At 55.8% G+C, this 20,850-nt stretch overlaps 2 protein-coding genes across 5 annotated transcripts; one reads left to right on the top strand and one right to left on the bottom strand.

Annotated features, from left to right (window-relative positions):
- Positions 1-1,171: 1,171 nt before the first annotated feature.
- KLHDC3 (kelch domain containing 3) lies at positions 1,172-18,991 on the bottom strand. 4 transcript variants are annotated; one of them, XM_061367137.1, is made up of 11 exons: positions 18,849-18,991; positions 13,697-13,932; positions 12,368-12,544; positions 10,233-10,348; positions 8,858-8,929; positions 8,435-8,648; positions 8,065-8,151; positions 5,713-5,821; positions 2,219-2,292; positions 1,807-1,885; positions 1,172-1,690 (listed from the first exon to the last, which is right to left on the bottom strand). In XM_061367137.1, the coding sequence occupies exons 2-11, from the start codon at positions 13,848-13,850 to the stop codon at positions 1,624-1,626; spliced, it is 1,149 nt and encodes a 382-aa protein (XP_061223121.1). In that variant the 5' UTR covers positions 13,851-13,932; positions 18,849-18,991; the 3' UTR covers positions 1,172-1,623. The 4 variants fall into 4 exon arrangements, with proteins under 4 accessions (XP_061223121.1, XP_061223123.1, XP_061223122.1 ...); XM_061367139.1 differs by lacking the exon at positions 18,849-18,991 and adding an exon at positions 18,637-18,659; XM_061367138.1 differs by lacking the exon at positions 18,849-18,991 and adding an exon at positions 17,989-18,162.
- Positions 18,992-19,039: 48 nt separating this feature from the next.
- Positions 19,040-20,282, top strand: MEA1 (male-enhanced antigen 1). Its single transcript, XM_061367148.1, has 3 exons — positions 19,040-19,341; positions 19,427-19,550; positions 19,616-20,282. The coding sequence occupies exons 1-3, from the start codon at positions 19,102-19,104 to the stop codon at positions 19,777-19,779; spliced, it is 528 nt and encodes a 175-aa protein (XP_061223132.1). The 5' UTR covers positions 19,040-19,101; the 3' UTR covers positions 19,780-20,282.
- Positions 20,283-20,850: the final 568 nt, after the last annotated feature.

The following is a 20,850-nucleotide window of genomic DNA, read 5'->3' as shown; positions in this document are numbered from 1 at the left end:
CTGCCACAGGGAGCTGATACAAGGAAACGCACCAGGCACCAGTGAGCAGCATCCACGGCCAAGGTCTGCAGCAGGCTCCTGGCAGAGGGGGGACAGGGCCACAACCCTCCTTGAAGTGATGCCTGGGAGCCTGGTGAGCCCCATCCTTTCTTCACAGAGCAGCCTCCTCCCCACTGAAGGCTGTCACCCCTAGAGGCAGCTGCCATGGGGCGCTGAGCCTGCTGCCTCCATTCAGCGTCCCAGGATTGTGATTCTCCCCAGTGACAGCCATTCACTGACAGAGCCCCTGTGCTCAGTGCCATGCTGCCTGCTCCATGGGTGTTTCCAGTGCCTGGCACCCTACAAGGACAGCAAGCTTGGTGCTTCAGTGCTGAGGAAGGCCAAAAAGCCTCCAGCACTGAGATAAAGCCTGCGGCACAGGTAGCTGGGGAGCTGGTGCATAACGCATGGGAGATGCCCACCCAGCCCTCACAGGTAACCCGTGTGCTGTCAGCACACCCCAGCTCCATTCAGGGCCCCAGCCCTGCCCTTGCTGCTTGTCATCCCCTACGGCAAGGTGCTGCCAGTGCATGAAGAACAAGCTCTTGTCACACTCGTGCTGCGTCTGTTCTCTTGCCATGGGGCTTTCACTGCTCTCGTGCCACCCCAGGCTGCTCCATTGCGCCCGCCCTGGCCCCCTGCCACAGCCTGCAGAGCCCTCTGCCACCCTGTGCTGCTGGAGGAGCAGCTCCTGCCCCTGGCTCCCTGCCACCCTCAGAGCAGGGGACATGGCCTGGGCCCTCTGCCACCGGTTCCTGGCGCACAGCCACCGCCTCCTCGCAGCTGCACGGTGACTTGACAGCCCAGGGAACACCCTGAGCGCTGCCACAGCTCCTTGTCCCTGCAGACACTGCCACGGGAAGGGGCTCAGCACAGCCCTCTGTGCCCACCGCCCTCCCTGGGGCAGGATGCTGGGGGGGACCCAGCTTCCCTCCTGCCCCCCAAGGCTCACAGCAGCTGTGTGGGAAAGCACCCGGTCCCACCTCTCCCCCTTTGCCTGCCAGGATGCACAGAGCAGCAGGAACCAAGTCTGCCTCAGCATTTATAAACCCCCCCTGGTTGCTGTTTCACAAGGGAGCTGGGCAGAGAGTCCAGCTGGGCCCAGGCCCCCACGTCAGGCTCAGCGTGGTGCCAGGGAGCTGGTCAGCACTGGCATGTGCAGGCATGGAGATCCCTGCTCTCTGGAGGCAGCACAGGAACAGTTCACAGCCCCAGGCCAACCCCAGGGCCATGGCTGGTGCTAGGAGTTGATTCAGGCCCTTGGGAAGTGGCCAGGGACCAGGCCAGTGCAGCTGCAGCTCCGTAGGCAAGGTGAAGGAAGGCAGGAGGTGCTGGATCCATCAGCAAAGAGGAGAGTTCACAGTTGTGCTGCTGGGGCAAGCCAATTCCTTCCCCAGTGGCCAGCTCTGCCTGCACACTCATGCTGCCCAAAGGAAGACGAGGGCAGAGGGAGGCCTGGCTGGGGCAAGACGAACCGAGCTCACTGTTTCCTTGATCGAAAGGGCTAAAAACTCATGCAGGCAGTAGAGCAAGAGGTCAGTGTGTGGAGGGGCGAGGGCAGGGCGGTGGAGGGACGAGCCCACATCAGCCCTGGGAGGAGACGATGGGGCGGCTGATGGTGCTGTTTGTCGTCATGGCCGAGAGCTCCCATCTGTAACACAGCGATGGGGTACAGTGAGAGAAAGCATCATCACAGTGCCGAGGGCTGGAGCACCCCCAAGGACAGGGAGCAGCCATGGGGTGCCCTCCCAGCAGGGCACACAGTACCTGATGTCGTGGGGAAGGCAGGACTGGTCCAGGCTGTACTGAATCACTGCTAACTTACACAGTGTCTTGAGGCTGGGGCCTGCAGGGAGAAGGCAGTTAGGCACAGTGGGGTTTGGCTGGACACTTTGGGGTCAGGAATTGTGCAGTCAGGACCACGGGGAACAGGGCAGAGCACCCTGGCCGCCCCTATGAGGGACAAGGCAGGGTGCACACCAGGGGCAGGCTAGAGCAGTCTCCTGTGCTCCCACAACAAGCCATAAGGCCAGCCTTAAGCCATGCACACCAGCTGCTTGCCAACAAGAGGCAGGGGCTTGGAGCCATTGAGGACATGGGATGGTGCTTCCACAGCAGGGCCTGCTCGCAGGGCACCCTGTGGTGAGAGGCACAAGCTGGGCAGGGAGTGCTCACGTACTGAAGTCGAGGATGTAGAGATCCGAGTGATCCATCAGGTCGAATTCATCTCCCATTCCCTCCTCTGGAGATGGGCTGCAGAAGCCAAGAGAAGTGTCAGTGAGTGACAAAACACTTGTCCATCAGTTATGGTCCCTTGGGCCCCCCTCCCTAGGTCCTCACAGAGCCGGGCACAGAGACACACACCATCTCCTCTAAGCCACAGCAGGGAATGGGGGAGCTGCCCCCTTCCCACCAGCAAGCACACTGACTTCAGCTGCAGGCCTGCCCCATCCCTGGTGCTTTGCTGCACCTCCCACCCATAGGAACATGGACCAGGATCTGGCTGGTTTCACACTGCTCCTTCCCCTGGAGTCCCCCAGGCATCACTATGGGCTCCAGGCAGTGCTCCCTGGTTGTACCAAACTGGGGACAGCGTTTCAGGCTGTAACCGAGCATGGGACAGGCACTGATGAGGGCCACAGTCACTTACAGCAATCCCAGTTTGCCATGTTGGTGCTGGTGTGGCAGCAAGGAGCTACGACTCCAGGCATTCCTATGGAACAGACAGCCTCACCTATCACTTCCTGCCTCTGCACCCTTCATGGAACAGCCACAGCACCCCAGAGACTGGGCACCCTTAGCACAGAGACCAGCCTGTGCTGGAGCAGAGGTGCCTGGACCAGCGGAAGCACTCCCATGGCGGGTGGTGTTTGGAGCATTGGGAACAAAGGGAAGGGGTTTTAAGTCCTGCTTTGGTTTGTGACAAGGCAATTTAGTGTGTCCTCACCGCTCAGCTGGGACCTCAGGCAGTGACTTCTCACCCCAGTGTCACTTGCTTCCCCACCTATGACCCACTGAGTTCACATCTGATGGGGGACGAGACAGAACCTGCACCCCCCCTGTTCCTATGACCCCAGCACAAGCTGCAGAGCAGAGCTCACTGCCCACACAGACCTGCTGCTGATGGATCCCATCTGCCCGGATACAGGCAAGAGCCCCTTTAATTCCACCCCTGTGTGCTCCCCATGCCACAATCTAATCTCCCATCCACGTCACAGGAAACCCTAGACCATCCCTTATCTTTCAAAGGGAAGCAGCAGGCACCTCGTTTGTGGTTTTAATCAGCAAGCTGCAAGCAGCTAGGGAAAGCCTGGAGTTCAAGAGCAGCAGACAGCCAGAGCCCAGCAAGCTAGAGCTCTGCATCAAGCCCCTGGATCAGCATCTGTTCACCCAAACTCTGTTTTACAGCATTCCCTCTCTGGCTCGGTCTTCCCTGTGGATGGTCTCTGCATGCTGAAGGGTCTGGGAGGAAACCAGACCACGGGCTGTGACACAGCAGAATGGGAACACTGAGCTTAGTGCTACAAGACTTCCTGGTCACCTAAATGGGACACAAGGACAGGATTTGGGCACAGTGTCAGACCCCAGCTGGGGTAAAGAGCAGGGTCCAGGCAGGACTATCAAAGGGGATGAAGCATTGGGAACGTGCTGCAGAAGTGCCCCTTGGATGCTGTAAGGGAAGGCAGGACACAAAGGGGTTGTGCCGGCCCATCCTCCAGCGCTGACCCTGGTTCACCCTCCAGGAGCCCTCCCAATCCCCATCCCCATCCCCATCCCCCTCCCGGAGCACAGGTCAGGAGCAGACCACAGGGAGTTCTCCATTACTCCCTCTTCCTGGAAAACTTATCTCTCCAGGCAGCTCCAGAACACACCTGATAACTGCCACAGGAAGCCAGCGCTGGCCCCACCGCCATCCCCCCTTCCCTACGGCCTTCCTCCGGTCCAAGCAGGCTGCATTCCTGGCTACCAGCAGCTCTTCCTATCCCACACTAGGGACCACAGACACAGAATCAGCAAGGTTGGAAAAGACCTTTTAGCTCATCCAGTCCAACCGTTCCCCAGCGCTGCCAAGGTCACCACTGACCCATGGCACTGAGGGCCTCATCTACACAGTATGTGAATGCTTCCAGGGACGGTGACTCCAGCACTGCCCTGTGCAGCCTGTTCCAATGCCTGACTGCCCTTTGGGGAAGGAATTGTTCCCAATATCCAGCCTAAACCTCCCCTGGTGCAGCTTGAGGCTGTTTCCTCTTGTCCCATCCCTTGTTCCTTGGGAGCAGAGCCCAGCCCCCTCCTGGCTCCATCCTCCTTTCAGGCAGTTGTAGAGAGCAATAAGGTCCCCCCTGAGCCTTCTCTTCTCCAGACTGAACCCCCCAGGTCCCTCAGCCATTCCCCATCACACTTGTGCTCCAGGCCCTTCACCAGCTCCGTTGCCCTTCTCTGGACCTAGGGATGAACTGGCCCACATTTAGGTTGAGGCTGGATTAACGAACAGGTTGAATCCTGAAGTTGTTCAGTGCAGAAAACAAGCACTCCCTGGCAGAAGTGAACCAAAGTCCAAAAAGCTGATGTCAAATTTGTTGTGCTTTGCTAATATTTCATTGGTGTGCCTAGGTTTGACACCAGCGGTTGTAACAAACCCACACTGCAGGACCCGGGAGCATCTGAAACCACCATGAAGCCCTTCCAACCCTTCTAGCAGCACCCAGCATCTCCCGAGGAGGCTGGGCTAACTCAGCACCTCTGCACACCCCACCTGCACTAGCACTGCCTCACACACATATGGACATCCTACAGCCAAACACACCCCCCAGCTCCCCTGGGGCACGAAGGCCCTTCACTGTCACACAAGGGTCAGCCCATCAGCAGAACCTGCCCTCCCTTGTTCTCTGCCCAAACCTGTCTCTAGAAGTACCGCTCAAAAGCCACTTCCAGGATCCCAAAGAAAGCCCCAAAGATGCTGGGAAACAGGCCTGTGCTCCAGAGCTGCAGTTTGTCCTTACAGATAGCACAGAGCATGTCCTGGTGATGGGCCACTTCCTTTCTTTTAGCAGCTGTTGGCCAAATTCAGCTGTCCTGCACCCTGACAGTGTCGCTTTCAGTGCTTGACAGCTAAATCCCCAACATCAGGTCCCTATTGTGAATGGAAACTTTGCTAAGGAACCCTGGCCCAGAAGGGAACATTGCCTTGTTGTGTGCTGAGCTCCTCAAACAGCTCCCAGCTGAGCTGACATCCCATTGCAGCCTGGCAGACACCACACTCCCCAGTGAAAGAAACAGCAGTGGGAGATGCAGGGCAGCATATAGGGGAGGATAAATCAGTCTGAGGTCTGCTATAGCAAGGCAGGTTAAGATACTGGTCCTTCTGATGACAGGATCTTCTCCTTCCTCCCCATCACCTCTTTCACAGGAAGCTTGACCACTGCACATCCCCTCCTGAGCAGGATGTTACACACTTTGGCCTCTGCTTGTACAAGAAGGCTTGTCACCAGGAGAGTCACAAGCTTTCATCTCCCCCTTGGCCTCTTCCAGAGCAGTCCTGACCTACGTGGTTTCTTACACTGCCAGGGAAAATGGGAATATATCCATTTATCCAATATATCCGGGGCAGAGCATAGAGGCACATTGTGCTGCAGGGGATGGCAAACCCTTCCAGAGAGCCACACAACTCACCTGGTGCCTCCAAAGAGAATGATTTTGTCCCCCACTCTGCAGCAGCACTGCCGGCGCCGAGGACATGGGCCTTTCCCCTTGGGCTCAATCTTCCTCCAAGAAAGAGAAACTAAGGGGCAGAAAAGAATGCAGCAGCTTGTCATGACAGCCTGGCCGACACTGGGAAGAAGCAGGTCATGGGTTTAAACAAAACTGGAGGCCCGCTGCCCCACAGACACCGACTAGCCAACATGTGCCCAGAACCTAACACAGGATTTGAGATGCAGCCTCACCAGTGCCCAGCGCAGGGGGATGATCACTGCCCTGGCCCTGCTGCCACACTATGGCTGATACAGGATAGGATGCTGGTGGCCTTCTCTGCTTCTAAGGCAGAGGTTTCCTCTTGCAAAGCCTGGACACCAGGCGCCGAGGGCTGCCCCAGCAGCAGGCTGGCCATCACAGGGAGCGGGACAAAGCAGAGCTCCAGGGGCGGGCAGGCTCCATCCCCAGCACCCTGCTGCGGTCCAGGTCTGGAGGGAGACCCAGGAACCAGCTCCATCTGGCGGCAGGCACTGAGCGCAGAGCATCACCGCAGAGGGGAGGTTGCTGGGACAGCTTGGTTGTGGGAGGGGAGCAGGGGGAACTGAACCAGGGGGGGAAGAAGACGGCAGCCTTTGTCCTTGCTGCTCTCTGTGCAAGGATGCAGCGGGTGATTAATCGCTAACGCACAGCCCTGAAAGCTCCAGGAGCTCTCACACCCAAGCTCATAGATCAGCTTGGGGAGCAGCAAGCTGGCTGCTCTGAGGTGACTTCACAGTGCAAAGCAATCAGCAAACAAGATCAGTCTATTGGAGTGCAGAAAGAGCCCGAGGGATCTAAAACAACCCCCAGGTGACTCAGGTACCAGCTGAAGAGCTACCCCTTCTGCTGCACAGCTCGACAGGGTACCAGGGGAGTGTGGTATGGTGATCCTGCAGCTCAAGAGGAGTGTTTTCCCCAGCTACCATCTCCTGCTCCCCTAACCCCACTGCTTCCCCTTATCTTACTTTCTGTCAGTGCTTCTGTGTATTTAAGACCAGGGTTTTGCCAACCACCCTTCGATCAGCTGTGTCGTTCAGCAATACTTCCTTCTGCACTTCTTAACTAGGATTTGGAGACAGTCTGAGGAAGAGGTCCCAAACATGGCAGCAAGTTCCTGTCAATGCTGCTGAAGAAAAGCCATTTCATTGAACAGAATCTAGATTCAGATGGAAAAGACCTTTAAGACCAACAGGTCCAGTACAGGGGGATGATCACTGCCCTGGCCCTGCTGCCACACTGGTGCTGATACAGGCCAGGATGCTGTTGGCCTTCTTGGCTGCCTGGGCACAAGCTGCTCATGTTCAGCTCCATCAATCAGCACCCCCAGGTCCTTTTCCACTGAGCAGCTTTCCAGCCACTCTTTCCCAAGCCTGAAGTGCTGCATGGGGTTGGTTGGTGCGGCCCAAGGGCAGGACCCAGCACTTTGCCTTGTTGAACCTCACACCACTGGCCACAGCCCATGGATCCAGCCTGTGCAGATCCCTCTGCAGAGCCTTCCTACCCTCCAGCAGATCGATGCTCGCCCCCAACTTGGTGTCATCTGCAAATGTACCGAGGGTGCCCTTGAGCCCCTCACCCAGATCATCAGTGAGGAGATTAAACACTGGCCCTAACACCAAGCCCTGAGGGACACCACTACTGACCGGTCACCGAACAGATGTGATGCCATTTACCACTACTCTTTGTGCTTGGCCATCCAGTCAGTTTCCAACCCACTGAAGAGCACACCACACCTATCCAGGCCATGAGCAGCCAGTGTCTCTAGGAGACCAGTGGGAGACAGTGTCAAATACTTTACCTAAGCCCAAACAGACAATGTGCACAGCCATTCCCTCATAACCAGGCGGGTCATCTTATCACAGGAGATCAGGTTGGTCAAGCAGGACCTGCCCTTCATGAACCCATGCTGAGTGGGCACGTAAAGGCAGCATTAAGTACCTCAGCCTCTTCCTCATCCTCAGTCAGTAGGTTTCCCCTCGTATCCAGCAGAGGATGGAGATTCTCCTTGGTCTTCCTTTTATTGCCAATACACTTGTAAAAGTACTTTTATTACCTTTTGTGGCCAGATTTAGTTCCAGCTGTGCCTTCACCTTTCTAACTTCCCTTCTCCATAACCTAACACGGGGTGTCTGCCCCTTCTTCCACAGCTGATACATTCTCTTCTCCTGAGTTCAAGCAGTATCTCCCTGGAGATATCTCCCCCCAGGTATGCTCCCAGCCCTTGGAGAGTATGCTCCTCTGAGCACTCACACACTGAAGAGCCCTGAGCAACAAGTTGAAAGCCTTAAATACCTGGATTGAATTTCCAAAGGTCGTGGAAGTGTCTGTTCAGGCGTGCGTTGTAGCCACCAAATACATATAGCTCCCCATTGTAGCTGACTGTGGGGAGTAAGCACAGATATCAGTGTGCCACCCAAGGCAGAGCCCAGCAGGTCCCCATCCCAGCATCAAACACAATGCAAAATGGCCCTGGCTACCCACCCTCATTACATCACTTCACGTGCAGGGCTGCGTGCAAGACTCTTTGGTGAGCAGCAGCTCTCCCACTGAAGCCAGGCTCTGTGGACCCCTTGCTAACCCCCATCTCCACCCAGCACCCAGACTCCGAGGCAGGCAGGAATCTCTTTCCACTGCCCTTGTCTCTCAGCAGGTCCCCACTCACATGCTGAATGGCTCCGCCGGCCTTCAGGAAGCACTGGAGTCGAAGGGGAGTCCAGCCAGGAGTTTGTTTCTGTATCAAACACTTGAATGCGGTTACAGTAGATCTCATTGTTGGAGTGAAAAGGCCCAAACCGATCAGCTCTGCCCCCAAACACGTACATCTTTGTTCCAATGATGGTCGCTGAATGAAAGTCTCTCCAGCGGGCCGGCGTGCCCTGCAGGGACAGCACAACAGGGAGGATGCAGATTACCCATGCTGATGAGGAGCTGGGGTGGCTGCCTTCTCCTCTCCTGGAGAACGTCCCCTCTTGTACATCCCATCCACAGCGGACAGAAGCTGTGAGGTCACTGTGAGGCAGCAACCCCAGGGAACAACAGGTACAAGACCCCCTTCTGCAAACCAGTGTGAAAAGCAGACACTGACCTTGGCAGAGATTAAGGTCCACATCATGTTTGTGGTGTCCAATTTGTGGATATCGTTTGAAAAGCAGTCGGCCTGGAAGACAGCAAGACACAAAGGGGTCACAAAGGGACTGGGAAGCATGGAAGGAAGCTGTCCTACAGACCTGGAGCACCCCTTCAGAGTCAGTACTTCCTAAAAGACACAGTGCTTGCTCCAAGATGTCAGGGCAGGCAGCACATTTACCACTTAACAAGAGGGAGCAAAGCCTATTTCTCCTCAAAGATGTCCTGTTTCTCCCTGCAGCTTTCCCATGTATTTGGTGCTCAGTTCCTTCCCCCAAAGGAACTGTATGTACTGTATGTAGCACAAAGCAAACACATTAACAGCAGAAACTGGCCCCCATCCCATGCAGCAGAAAGGGGCACTAATGGGACAGTCAAACTGGCTTTGTTAAGCCCGCCTGATGAGAGCTAGAAGCTAAGATCACTTCTAGGAAGCGAAACATCCAGCAGCAAATACACTCATGGTTCTAAGGATCCCACAAAACTTGGGATCCAAACTGCCTGGAAAAGCCTGCATTTAGACAAAGAGCAGACTCCAGGCAGGAGAGATGGCAGGGAGACAGCGACAGCCTTGTTTGGGACTGGTTAAAAACAAGCCCCATTTGAACTGCTCCCGCTGCTGTAATCAAGATCATGGATTTGGCAAGCTGTTGCCCTCAGAAGAAAGGGAATCACGCTGGGGCTGCCATAACAGAGCTCCAGCTTTCTGCCATAATAAACAGATGTGACGTTGCCCACCTTTCCTGGAGCCTGGTGATAGACTGAAGTGATATTTACCCACTTCTTAAGATCAGAACCAAAGGATTTGCTCAAAGGAGCATCAGGCACACTGACAGACAGTGCAGGATGATCTCCAGCTCAAGGTATTCCTAACGGGACAGCAAGAGCTTGCTGGAGGGGATGAGCAGGTACAGAACACAAGGAACATGTACCAGATTAGGACAAAACCTCACAGCAACACTGCAGAGACTGGAAAGTGATTTTTTCTGGGTCGTTTCTCAGCCAAATTAAGGGAAATGTATTTTTTAAAGATGTTATATATTTTGCTACCTAAATTTGGCTGAGAAGTGAGCCAGGAAAAAATTGAGAGAAAACCCAACTATTTTTACCTATCTGTACGGTTTGGGGAAGGAAAAAGCCCACCATTTCTTTTTACACCTACTTCCCCAAGCATCTTCTCCACAGAACAAGCAGCATAACCTGGGTAATTAACACTGCAACCTGCCTGAGCTATAAAAGGAAAGCAACTATGGGTACAAATGTGCCCCTGTAGCTTGCCTGGGTACCCCTCTTTCCCAAGGGATTGCCAAGTGACAGTTTCCAAGAGGACTCACCAGCTGCTCATAACCTCCGAAGATGAACATGCTCTTTGCCAGGACACAAGCGGAGTGCCCATCCCTTGCTCCCGGGACCATTCCAGACACCTTTGGAGTGAACCACTTGTGCGTGTCTGAAACACAGCAGGAAGCAACGCTGAGCAAACACAGGAGGTGTTGGGATGGGACAGCTCTTTACTGCTGTTCTTCATGGTTTGGGCAGAAACCCCTCTCTCACACACAGCATCTGCTCCTCTGGTGAGGCTGCAGGCTCCTTCAGGCAGAAGGACACGGTGGCAGAGGTCTCAGCTCCTGGCTCTGCCTGACCTGACAAGCAGCTCGCAGTTGAAGCGTGAGTAGCACAGCACTGCTTGAGCAATTCTGTTCTTATTGTGCCTCTTGCAAAGCCTACTTGTGTGTGAGTCACTTACCAACTGCATTTGCAGGTTCAATTACAACGAAGCAATGACGTGGCAAAGCTGACCTCACGCTGACTGACAGTGGAAAACCAGCCCTTAAAGCCAGGCAGAAGCCACTTAACCACAAGCTCACCATGTCAAGAGAGCTAGCGTGCACCTCTGCAGTGCAGCTCTCCCTATCTTATCTGCTCCTCTTGCTACATTCTCATCCCCTCCTCACTCTCCACCCTTCACACTGCTCCATGGGAGCCTGCACCAGCCACATTCAGCTCCAGGGCTTGGCTTGATTTAGGGGAGGACTTTAACTCTAGCCAGAGCTGTTCTCCATGCCAGGGCAGCGGGGAGCCAAGCCTCACTCCCTGCCAAGCACAGGCACCTGTCCCCAGAGCCCAGAGAGGCACAGATAAGCCCCCAGGCAGCTAACTGCTGCGAGCTGCCAAGAGCAGTGCTTATTTCAAGATGTGGTAACTCCGGAGCCAAAGCAGCATTCTTCACAGGGATAACTTGTGTGAACTTGGCCCATGGCCACAGCTATGCACCTAGGCTCCAGCTGGAACCACACAACGGGTCTCACAAGGTCAACACAATCCCTGGACAGCCTCTAGTAAGAAAGCTGCCGTGGCTATCAAGTTCCTTACCTTCATGGGCTGCTTCCAAGCCCAGTCACATGGTATCAGCAAGGGTTCACCCAAGCACAACATGTCAAATTAGAGATGGTGAAGACCTTGACTCGTGATCTGCTCAATGCCCCAGGGGATACAACTGCGTTTAACCAGGGCTTTAACCAGCCTGATGGCACCCCTGCAGTGGAACTTGCCCCACAGACATGGGGCTGCAGCTGCCAGCCTCACTTTCCAGGGCTGGTAGGGGACAGGCACATTGTGTGCAGGCAGCTGCAGAGGGCTCGGACAGGACTCAAGTCTGGCCTGTTGTTAACTGTCACTTAATGCTAAAGCACTGGAGCTGGCAGGGGGAGCAGACAGCTCCCAGTATAAGGCTTCTGTGTAGATAGAGGCTCACTGGTGGCTTCCCAGTTGCATGTGTCAGGGGAAGGGAGAAACCCTGTGCCCAGGGAGCAGCTCCAAGCTGTGAGACATCTCCTAGCAATGAAGGAACCCATGACCAAGCAGCAGAGCAAGCAGTTCCCTTGCAAGTCCAGCAAGGCAGCTGGTGGTCAGTATTTAGATGGACTTGCCTCCAGAATCCAGATGTACTCCCTTCCTTTCCCAACACTCATGTGCACCCAGCTCCTGATGGTGCGTGTTCTCCCCAGGCTCTCCAGCACCACGATGGAGAAGCCAACCAAGAAGAGTTTATTTTCCAGGCTTATCTAACTTGACTCACACCTTCCCTCATTTTTCCATCCTGGCCCTGAACACTTCTCTGTCTTATTCCTCACCCTCCCTCATGCTTTCAGAAAGAAGGAGCACCCTGGAGAGGAAGCACAATCCTTGAGAGCTCTAGCCCCTTCCTGCTGCGACCTTCAGCCATGGTTAAGGAACAGCACATCACACAGAGCAAACACTTCAGCTGCAGTTACTATCAGAGCGAGCGCACGAAGCTGATTGAAAAGTTAAACCCAGTTTGATTACTGGACAAGCTCAGCAGTCTCTGTTCAAAGGGTTTTACAGAGAGCCAAGTGTGCAGAAACCCAAGTCTGTGAGCAGTGTGGTGGGGCAGAGAGGCCTCAGCAAGAGCAGCTGCAGCACGGGAGAGCGAGAAGCTGGAACTTACTGACATCAAAGGCATAGAGCACGTTGCAGGCTCCCTCGGTGTCGTTGCGACCACCCCATATGTAGACGGTGTCATCTATGAGCACTGCTGAGTGCCCATACCTCATGTAGGGCACCTCCCTCACTTGATCTCGGCTGTTTGTCCACACTGGAGGCAGCTTGATCCAACGCAGAGACACTGGAAGCACAAGTTTGAGCCCACGTCAAATGCGGAGCCCACTGCAGGTGCTCCCAGGTCATGACCACCCCGTCACACATGAGACTAGAGGAAACATTGGAGGACCCAAGGACTAGGGACAGAAACAGGCTCAGGACAGGACTTCAGGCTCGTGAAGAGACTCAAAGCTGGAAGAATGGGCAGCACAGGAATAACTCCCTAGGAACAGGAGGGAACACGTCTGAAGGCATCCTTTAGACTTGAAGTGGTACAGTTTAACTAAAACAACCCAGCAGCTTTGTAGGAAGAGGGTTTATTTGCTTTTGCTTTGGTTTTAAGCTCCAAAGGAGGCAGCTGCCTATCTCCTTTACCCCCATTCATATTGGAGTTTTCCCTGCTAACCTTGTGTTACTAAAAGGAGCTCCTTGTGATTACAGGTTGTGCTTCCTGGCAGCCTGCGTGTCACGTTCAGCATTAGCCAGAGCAATTACCAGGTATTACAGGGTTTAATGACAGGGCAAGAGTCACAGCAAGTGTTACATGGCAAATACACCCTGCCTTTACCACGCATACAGCCTCCAGTTTTGTTTTCAACGCTGACACAATGCAAACCATAGAAGAAAACAGTCTGCAGTTCACCTGAAATGCTGTCACAGGGAGAGAGAAAGGGTCAGGCATCTTAAAAGGAGCTTAACCTGAAGACTTAACTGAGTGTTCTGCCTCCCACCCCTTCCACACTAGGGTCATGCTGCAAACTGGATGGGGACCTGAACCATCTAAACATCACCTCTTTGCACCTACTTGAGTTAGCATACACAGAGAACAAGCGCAAAACAAGCCATGGACTATGTGGTTACTCTAGTGAGCCCTTATCCTATCAGGGTGTCCTTGCCATAGAATCATAGAATAGTCAGGGTTGGAAAGGACCTTAAGATCATCAAGTTCCAACCCCCCTGCTATGGGCAGGGACACCCTGCACTAAATCATTGCTGAACTACAGCCCTCTGTGTCCTGCTTCTGAGGCTGCAAACACAGGGCTGCAGGAGGGAAGAGGCTCCCATCTACGCTAATACCTTCTGTGGCAATCAGAGCCAGGCAGGCTGTTACAGAGTGAAACACGTTAAGGAGCCAGCCAGCCGCGTACCTCCGCGTACCGCAGCGATGCACGCTTACCTGCGTTAAAGACATGGACATCAATCTGCCGCAGGGTCTCATAGTCTTCTCCAGAGCAGTACCCACCGAAGGAGTAGACCTTGTGCCCGACGGCCACGGCAGCGTGGTTCACCCTCCGCGGCCCGCCTTCCAAGTGCACTGCCCACCGTAGCATTCCTCCCCGCGAGCCAGGCGGTCTTCAGGGCCCCCAGTGCCACAGCCGCATGCTTCCTCGGCCAGCGCGCTGCCACCTGGCTCTGTAACACAGGCAGGACGCTAAAATAACACGAGCCATCTTGCAGGTCTGCCTTGAATGACAGCTACAAAGGTCACAGCACTGTATTCTCGCTGGGGATGGTTTTACTGTCCCCTTGGGAAGCAGGTACTGTAACTGAGCAAGCAGAGATGCCCTCACATACAAACCCCCCTCAGGGTGCTGGACAGGAGACCCAAGGCAAGCACCTTTGTGAAGGCAGCGGTGCTGTGTGCCTGGCTGTGCCCTGGTCATGTACACACACCATGGGCACGCCAGAACAACTTGTCCACGTGAATGAAAACACACCGTGAGAGCCAATCCTGAAGGTGAAAAGAACAGAGCCACAGGGAAGCGAGCATGCTCTTGGGATCAGTGGTGAGGAACGGCAGAGGAAAGCGTTACAAACCAAAACAACACTCAACAAAAGAAACCCAAAGAGCGACCCCCACATAAAGCAACTGCCTCCCTGATACAGGGGTGGGCGACAGCACCCCTCTTCTCAGCATCACAGAATCAACCAGGTTGGAAAAGACCTTCAAGCTCATCCAGTCCAACAGTGCCCCAGCACTGCCAAGGCCACCACTAACCCATGGCACTGAGGGCCTCATCTACACGGTTTGTGAACGCTTCCAGGGATGGTGACTCCAGCACTGCCCTGGGCAGCCTGTTCCAATGCCTTAAATCACTATAGTATGTTTAAAGGCAGGCAGCAGCTCTTGTACAAGTCCTCCGCAAAGCTACAGAAGAGAAGGGATGAGTTTCCATGGAGACCACCAAAGTCACCTCTCGGACTCTGTTGAAGACTTCACATATCTAAATGTGTTTCCTGCCTAGTCATGGGTTACCACTGCAAATCTAACCAGTGTTTCCCTCTAAATCACTTCTTGCTTAAGTGATTCTGTGAAAGCCCCAAGGAGCTCAGCTGGACTTTACCACCAGCATCAACAGTTTCAACACCCTTCAGGCTGAACCTGATCCTGGAAGATCAAGAGGATTAATCTTGCTTCCAAGTTCTCCACTTGGTTCCTTCTGGGGTAGAGAAGCACAGCAGCCTGGCATGGCAGGCAGGCTTGGTGCCAAGCCTTTTTGGCCACGAAGGCTGGGAAGGCTCTTCTTCACACTTGGGAGTTCACTCGATCCATGTGCTGCCGGAGCAGGACACCAGTCCTTCCACCAAACAGGAGCCTGCACAGCTTCACAATTACAATGAGTCACAGGGACACAGGAAACAAAGGCTACACATCCTAAGAAATGAATCCAGTCACTGACAGGCAGGAGCCCAAGGGCCAGCCGGTTACAACACTGTAGGAAAGGATGCTGATGCTGTAGCAAGTGCCCTGCTGTCCTTCCCTACATCAGTTACTGGGACAGGTTTTCTCAGAGATACCCACTCCCTGGGGCAGTGGTGGGGGTGATGGGGTTGAAGTTGGCCACGCTTTGCCTTAGCTTGGGATGGGGATACCCCTTCAGAGCAAACACATCAGGAAGCTTTGCCAGCACAGACCCAGGGCATGCAGGAATGCTGTTTTCTTTTCATGAAAGGAATGAATCAGAAGCATGAAGTAATCCTTACAGGATCATATATTAAAAGGTAAAGGGAGACACAGGATTTAGCAACCTACCAGGGTTCTTCCAAACTTGACTGCAGTAAAAACATCCGTCTTCCTCTTCTGCCACTGGCCACAACCCCAAAACCACCCCAATGTCTTCCCGCCTTTGCCAAGCACTTGCTCTCCCCTTTTCAGCCGCACACAGGGTCAGCCCCATCTCCTGAGGACTCCCCACTCCCCCATCCAGCTCCAGGCTCTCTCCTCTCCTGCCTTCTTTGGAAATCCTTTCACAGGGCGAGTCTCCTGTCCCAAAGCCAATTTTCCTGCTGCCATTCCTCCCTCTGCACTATCTGCAAACATGAGTCTAACACAGTTCTTTTCTGTCCTACAACTAGGCACACTATTCCATTTCATTATCACCCAATGATAATTCATATGACATAGATGAGGACATAAACACACCACCTTCCAACCTCATTCCGACGAGGCATGAATGCATTTGGCATTAGGCAGGATGCCTTGGGTTTCTTTAAAGATTACACAGGGCACAGCCTGGGGGGGAAAGGGGAGCAGGAAAATCCCCATGAAACATTTACTAACCGTCTCCCCCAACTGTTATGTGAAATACACTCTGGGATTTCTCATTTAGGACACCAGCAGCAGGGCGGTAGGCTAGAAACCATAGAAATATTGATTAGATGGAGGCAGACTGTGCCAGAGAACCGGAGGGTACTGGCTGCAGGAGGTGCTGCACGCCCCAGTTCAGGCAAACCAGGTGCTTTTTCATGTGTGCTGCAAAAAGAAGCTTGAATCGTTCAGACCTCAGAGGCTATTGGCACTAGGAGCTATTGCCTTCTGCATCTATGCCGACACGGAGCTCAGCGTGGGTCCCTTTGGTGGACCCTGCTGAGCCACCCTTCTCCTCCCCAGAGCTGCTCCACCTAAACAAGCACCAGCTCCTCGTTCAGCCCATTGCTGACACTGTCCATCCAGAGCTACAGTCAAGCACAGAGAATGCAGAGGAACTTGGGTTGAAAGCTTGGGTAGCTCCTGTCATTAACCGCCACGAACAGGAGTGTTTCCCAAAGCCAGGTGACACTTCACCTACTGCTGAAGTACCTGATGCTGCTGCTGTTGGCAATTAAGTGACCACAGCAACGAGTTGTTCCTGTGCCACCGAGCACAGGGAAGCTAAAATTAAGAAGTGCTCAAAATAACCTGCTGTGGTCACCACCTGAAGCCCTCAATGGCCGGGCACAGCAACACAGGGGACGTGCTTCCAGAGTACGTGGTGCAACAACTGCCACGGGCTGACTGCAGAGCAGCTCTGGAGCTGTGTCAGGCGTGCTGTCACGAGTGGAAGCTCACAGGGATGTTTGTAGAGAAGTATCTCTGGACATCCTTCAGCAATGCCCTTGCTCTCTGTCACCAGAAGCACCCAGCAAAGGGACCTGGGGCTTTTCAGCTCCGTGGTCTTCAAATACAGCACCTACAGACAACAGGTCCGACTCTCTGCCTGTGCTGCTGTCTGAAATGCACATAATGCTTGAAATAATCATCATCCATATGCTCCAGTGTACACCTCAGAGCACCAGAAAATCACTCAGTTTCTCACTAGCAAACCTTCCAAAGCTGTTACAGTGACACCCTCTCCTCTTCCCCTCCCCTGCAGCACTCAAGATCACAGAATCCCAGACTGGTTTGGGTTGGAAAGGGCCTTAAAGCTCAGCCAGTTCCAACCCCTGCCATGGGCAGGGACACCTTCCACTAGAGCAGGTTGCTCCAAGCCCCTGTGTCCAACCTGGCCTTGAACACTGCCAGGGATGGGGCAGCCACAGCTTCTCTGGGCACCCTGTGCCAGGGCCTCAGCACCCTCACAGGGAAGAATTTCTCCCTAATGTCTCACCTCAATCTCCCCTCTGTCAGGTTAAAGCCATTCCCCCTTGCCCTGTCCCTGAAGGCCCTTGTCAAAAGCCCCTCTCCACCTTTCTTGTTGGCCCTTTTAGATATTGGAAGGCTGTTATCAGCTCTCCCCAGAGCCTCCTCTTCTCCAACCACGAAACCATTCCATTCGAGATAGAAAGCCACTGACCATCTCCAAGTACAGCAGCCAGCTTACAATCTTACAGCAAAAACATACACCCTTAGCTCCACTCCTTCGCACAGAGTCCACTTTGCTTCTTTGCACACACACACACCCCGAAACCTAGAGCCATTCCTGAAAGCTGCTCACATCAGCTTTGCTGCAGCCCATTCCCAAAGCAAGGAGAGAAACCCAGCGGAAAGTGGCCTGGATTTCCTGTCACCCCCAAAATTACACCACCACCCCCAAGCAGAGCAGCCTGCTGCCCCTGCAGAGCTGCTCCGGAGAGCAAATCCTACCGTGTGGCTGCCTCGGTCCCGTCTCCCCGAAGATGCCAGCCACACGGGTTAGTAACACCTAAAATAGCCCAGCCAGCTCGCAGCAGCCCATGCACACCGTTCTATTTCAAGCACATCCAACTTACTGTCAGAGATAGCACAAGAACAAGCCGCTTTCTTCACTCGTGCTTGACATTTATCTGATGCTTTGACTATTTATGCTAAGGCCGTGTGAAACTGCAAGCTTGCACATTCAGCGCCTCGGATGCTCGCAGTTCCAGCGCCAGCGAACCAGACGGTGCTAGAACAGCCCCTGGGCTTCACTCGGACCGATGGGGAAGCTCACGTCTGACATGGGAATCACGGAGCACGCATCCCTCCGTGCCCACCGCAGCTCCACCTGCTCGTTATTGCCCAGATACCTCGCTCACCGCTGACTGCCTTCAGCCCAAAGCCCAGCTCAGAGCCTGCCCCTACTGAGCTGGCTTCTCCCTTTGCTCCCTTCGCCTCCCCAGCCCCACTGCTGCTTCCCCACGGAGCGCACCTGAGCGTCGGAGACATTCCCCGACCCCCTCCCCTCCGCCTGGAACGGATCTCGGCCTCTGGCCGCTGCCGAGCTGCCTGTGCCGTGCCAAGGGCAGCCGTGGCGCGGGTGAGCCGCTACCGTGGCCGGTTGTGCCTCGCACGCAGCCCCGTGTCCCCTTTCTCTGTCACACCGGACCCTCCGTGCAGCGCCCGCCGTGCAGGACCGGGGTACACGGCCCCAACCCAGCCCGACCCGCGCTGAAACTGACCAAGCCGGCGGGGATGGAGAGCGAAGGCCCGGCGGGGGGTGCAGGAGGGCAGCGCCCTCCAGCCGCTCTACGAGGCCGACCCCGAACCCCTCGGGGCCGCCCCGCGCCTCCAGCCGCCGTCTGAAGGCCTCATAGCGGGGCTCAGCGGTAGCTCCAACCCCGGCACAGCCCCGGCACAGCCCCGGCAGCTCCCGCTCCCTTCAGCCCCGTACCTGGCTGCGGGAAGGCGGCCCGGTCCGGCCGGGCAGCCCCGCTCCAACAGCCGCTGCCCGCCGCTCCCTGGGACTCGTAGTCCGGCGCCGCCCGGCTCGGCTCGGCCCGGCCCCTCGGAACCTGCGGGGCCCGGCTTGGCGGCGGAGGGCGGCAGCAGAGGGCCCTCCCGGCCCGGGACTACGGCACCCACAGGGCCCCGCGGCGACGCTTCCGGGCGGCGGCGGCGGGAGGGGCGGGGGCTTCCCCCGGTGCATGGCGGGGTCGCGGAGTATGGGACCGGAGCGGGTGTGTCCCGAGGAGCCGGGGCCGCCGGAGGCCCCTGACGGCGCGGCGGGATGGAGCGGAGACGAGGAAGAAGAGGAGGAGGAGGAGGAGGAGGAAGGAGGCGGCGGGTACTTGTACCAGCCGCTGAGCCAGGAGCCGGAGCAGGGCCCTGCCGACGGGCCTCCCCCCGCCGCTGAGGCGGGCCCCGGCCTGCAGGAGCGGCTGCAGGTACCGACCAGCGCCGGGCCGGGGCTGAGGGGAGCCGGCGGCGGCGGAGCGCGGGGCTGACCCCCGTGCCCGCCTCCCGCTGCAGATGCTGAGGCTGCACCTGCCCGACCCGCCGGCGGACAGCGAGGACGAGGAGGAAGAGGAGGCGGCGGCGGCGGCGGAAGGCGGCGGGGCTCAGAGCAGCCGCACCTCCATCCCCATGGACGCAGGTAACGGCGGCTGCGGCCGCGCCCTCCCGGTGCCCTGCCGCGGGCTCACGGCCTCTCTGTTCCAGAGCACGTGGAGCTGGTGAAGAGGACGATGGCCGGCGTGAAGCTGCCGAGCCTGGGCATCCCGCCCTGGGCCAGCCAGATCTCGGAGGACCAGTGGAAGGACGTGGTGCGGCGCACGCTGCAGGCCCGGCACGGCCTCGGCGCGCCCAGGCCCGAGTGGAAGTGATGGGCAGGCTGCGGCACAGGGGCTGCCAACCCCGGCCCTCCCTCTGCCATGCAGCACCCGCTGCCCTGGAGCGGGGCATCGACAGGACAGGCCAGCATCCACCTCCCAGGATGTCCCGCTTCCCTTCCTGCTTGTCCTTCCTGGTTCTGGCTGGCACATAAGTTGCTGTGATGTCCTTGTGTTGGTTTCCTCTGCCTCCGAGGAGCTTGGCCGTGGGTTTCTGTACCTTTGAGTGTGTGTGTGAGGAGGGAGGGGGCTTGGCTGGCTTTGCCCAGGCTTCCTTGGGACAAACACTGGATTTGGAAATCCCTCTCCACGCTTAAAGCCTGTCCCCCCAGGCTGGGGGCTGTGTGTTGGAATAGCAGAGGTGGAGTCCAATGTTGTCTTTCCAAGAGATCGGTTTTATTTAGTTCTGTACATACAGGGACATCTGTACAAAATCCAACACTTTCATACTATGTAATGCTCTACTGAAAATAAAGTACACCATATGTACATATGAACTGTAAGCAGCTTAATACTTGTGTCCGGGGGGTGGATGCAGTAGTTAGTTTTGCTTGTTCCCTTGGGAGGAGGGCGCCAGGTGAAGTGGAAGAGGCAGCTCCAGTTCTGTCCATTTGACTGACGTGGGGAGAGGCAGAGATGAGCAGCACTAATGCTAGAACCCAAAGGTTGAGCACGGGGCAGCCGCAGCGTGGCAGACACAGGTCTGCGCAGAGCAGTACACGTGGTGGGGAGGGCGAACACGTTCCCCCCTTTCTCACATGGTCCCCTTCTTAGGTGTCCAGGACACTGGAATGAATAGGCAGGAAACTAATGGTGATAAGCAGAAGTTCCCTGACCCAGAACAAGACACACAAAGCTATGAGAACATCGAAGCTGTACAGCATGTAGCCGGGACGTGTTCCTGGCCTGCCACGGCCCATTCCTCTGGCCACAGGTCAGGGGCTGGCGGCAGAGACACACCATCAGTAGGGCAGCGACAGCCTCTGTGCACTGCAACTCTGCTCCTTCTGCAGGCAGGGAAGAGCAGCTGCTGCCTGGGCTCCACGGAAAAGGAGGTGGTGGTGG

This window comes from Neopsephotus bourkii, unplaced genomic scaffold, assembly GCF_033783945.1.
Source record: "Neopsephotus bourkii isolate Nb327-2 ecotype Australia unplaced genomic scaffold, CSIRO-AGI_Nbou_v1 NB_1373, whole genome shotgun sequence".
NCBI classification, from domain to species: domain Eukaryota; kingdom Metazoa; phylum Chordata; class Aves; order Psittaciformes; family Psittacidae; genus Neopsephotus; species Neopsephotus bourkii.
This window is presented reverse-complemented; position numbering and strand designations above follow the sequence as displayed.

Coding starts and splice junctions, on each gene's coding strand:
- KLHDC3 (XM_061367137.1), bottom strand. CDS start 13,850: ATGCTACGGTGGGCAGTGCACTTGGAAGGCGGGCCGCGGAGGGTGAAC. Junction 10,349..12,367: donor GCTCTATGCCTTTGATGTCA/GTAAGTTCCAGC, acceptor GCTGTGTTTCAG/ACACGCACAAGTGGTTCACT. Junction 8,152..8,434: donor CCGGCGGAGCCATTCAGCAT/GTGAGTGGGGAC, acceptor TACTCCCCACAG/TCAGCTACAATGGGGAGCTA.
- MEA1 (XM_061367148.1), top strand. CDS start 19,102: ATGGCGGGGTCGCGGAGTATGGGACCGGAGCGGGTGTGTCCCGAGGAG. Junction 19,342..19,426: donor GCCTGCAGGAGCGGCTGCAG/GTACCGACCAGC, acceptor CTCCCGCTGCAG/ATGCTGAGGCTGCACCTGCC. Junction 19,551..19,615: donor CTCCATCCCCATGGACGCAG/GTAACGGCGGCT, acceptor TCTCTGTTCCAG/AGCACGTGGAGCTGGTGAAG.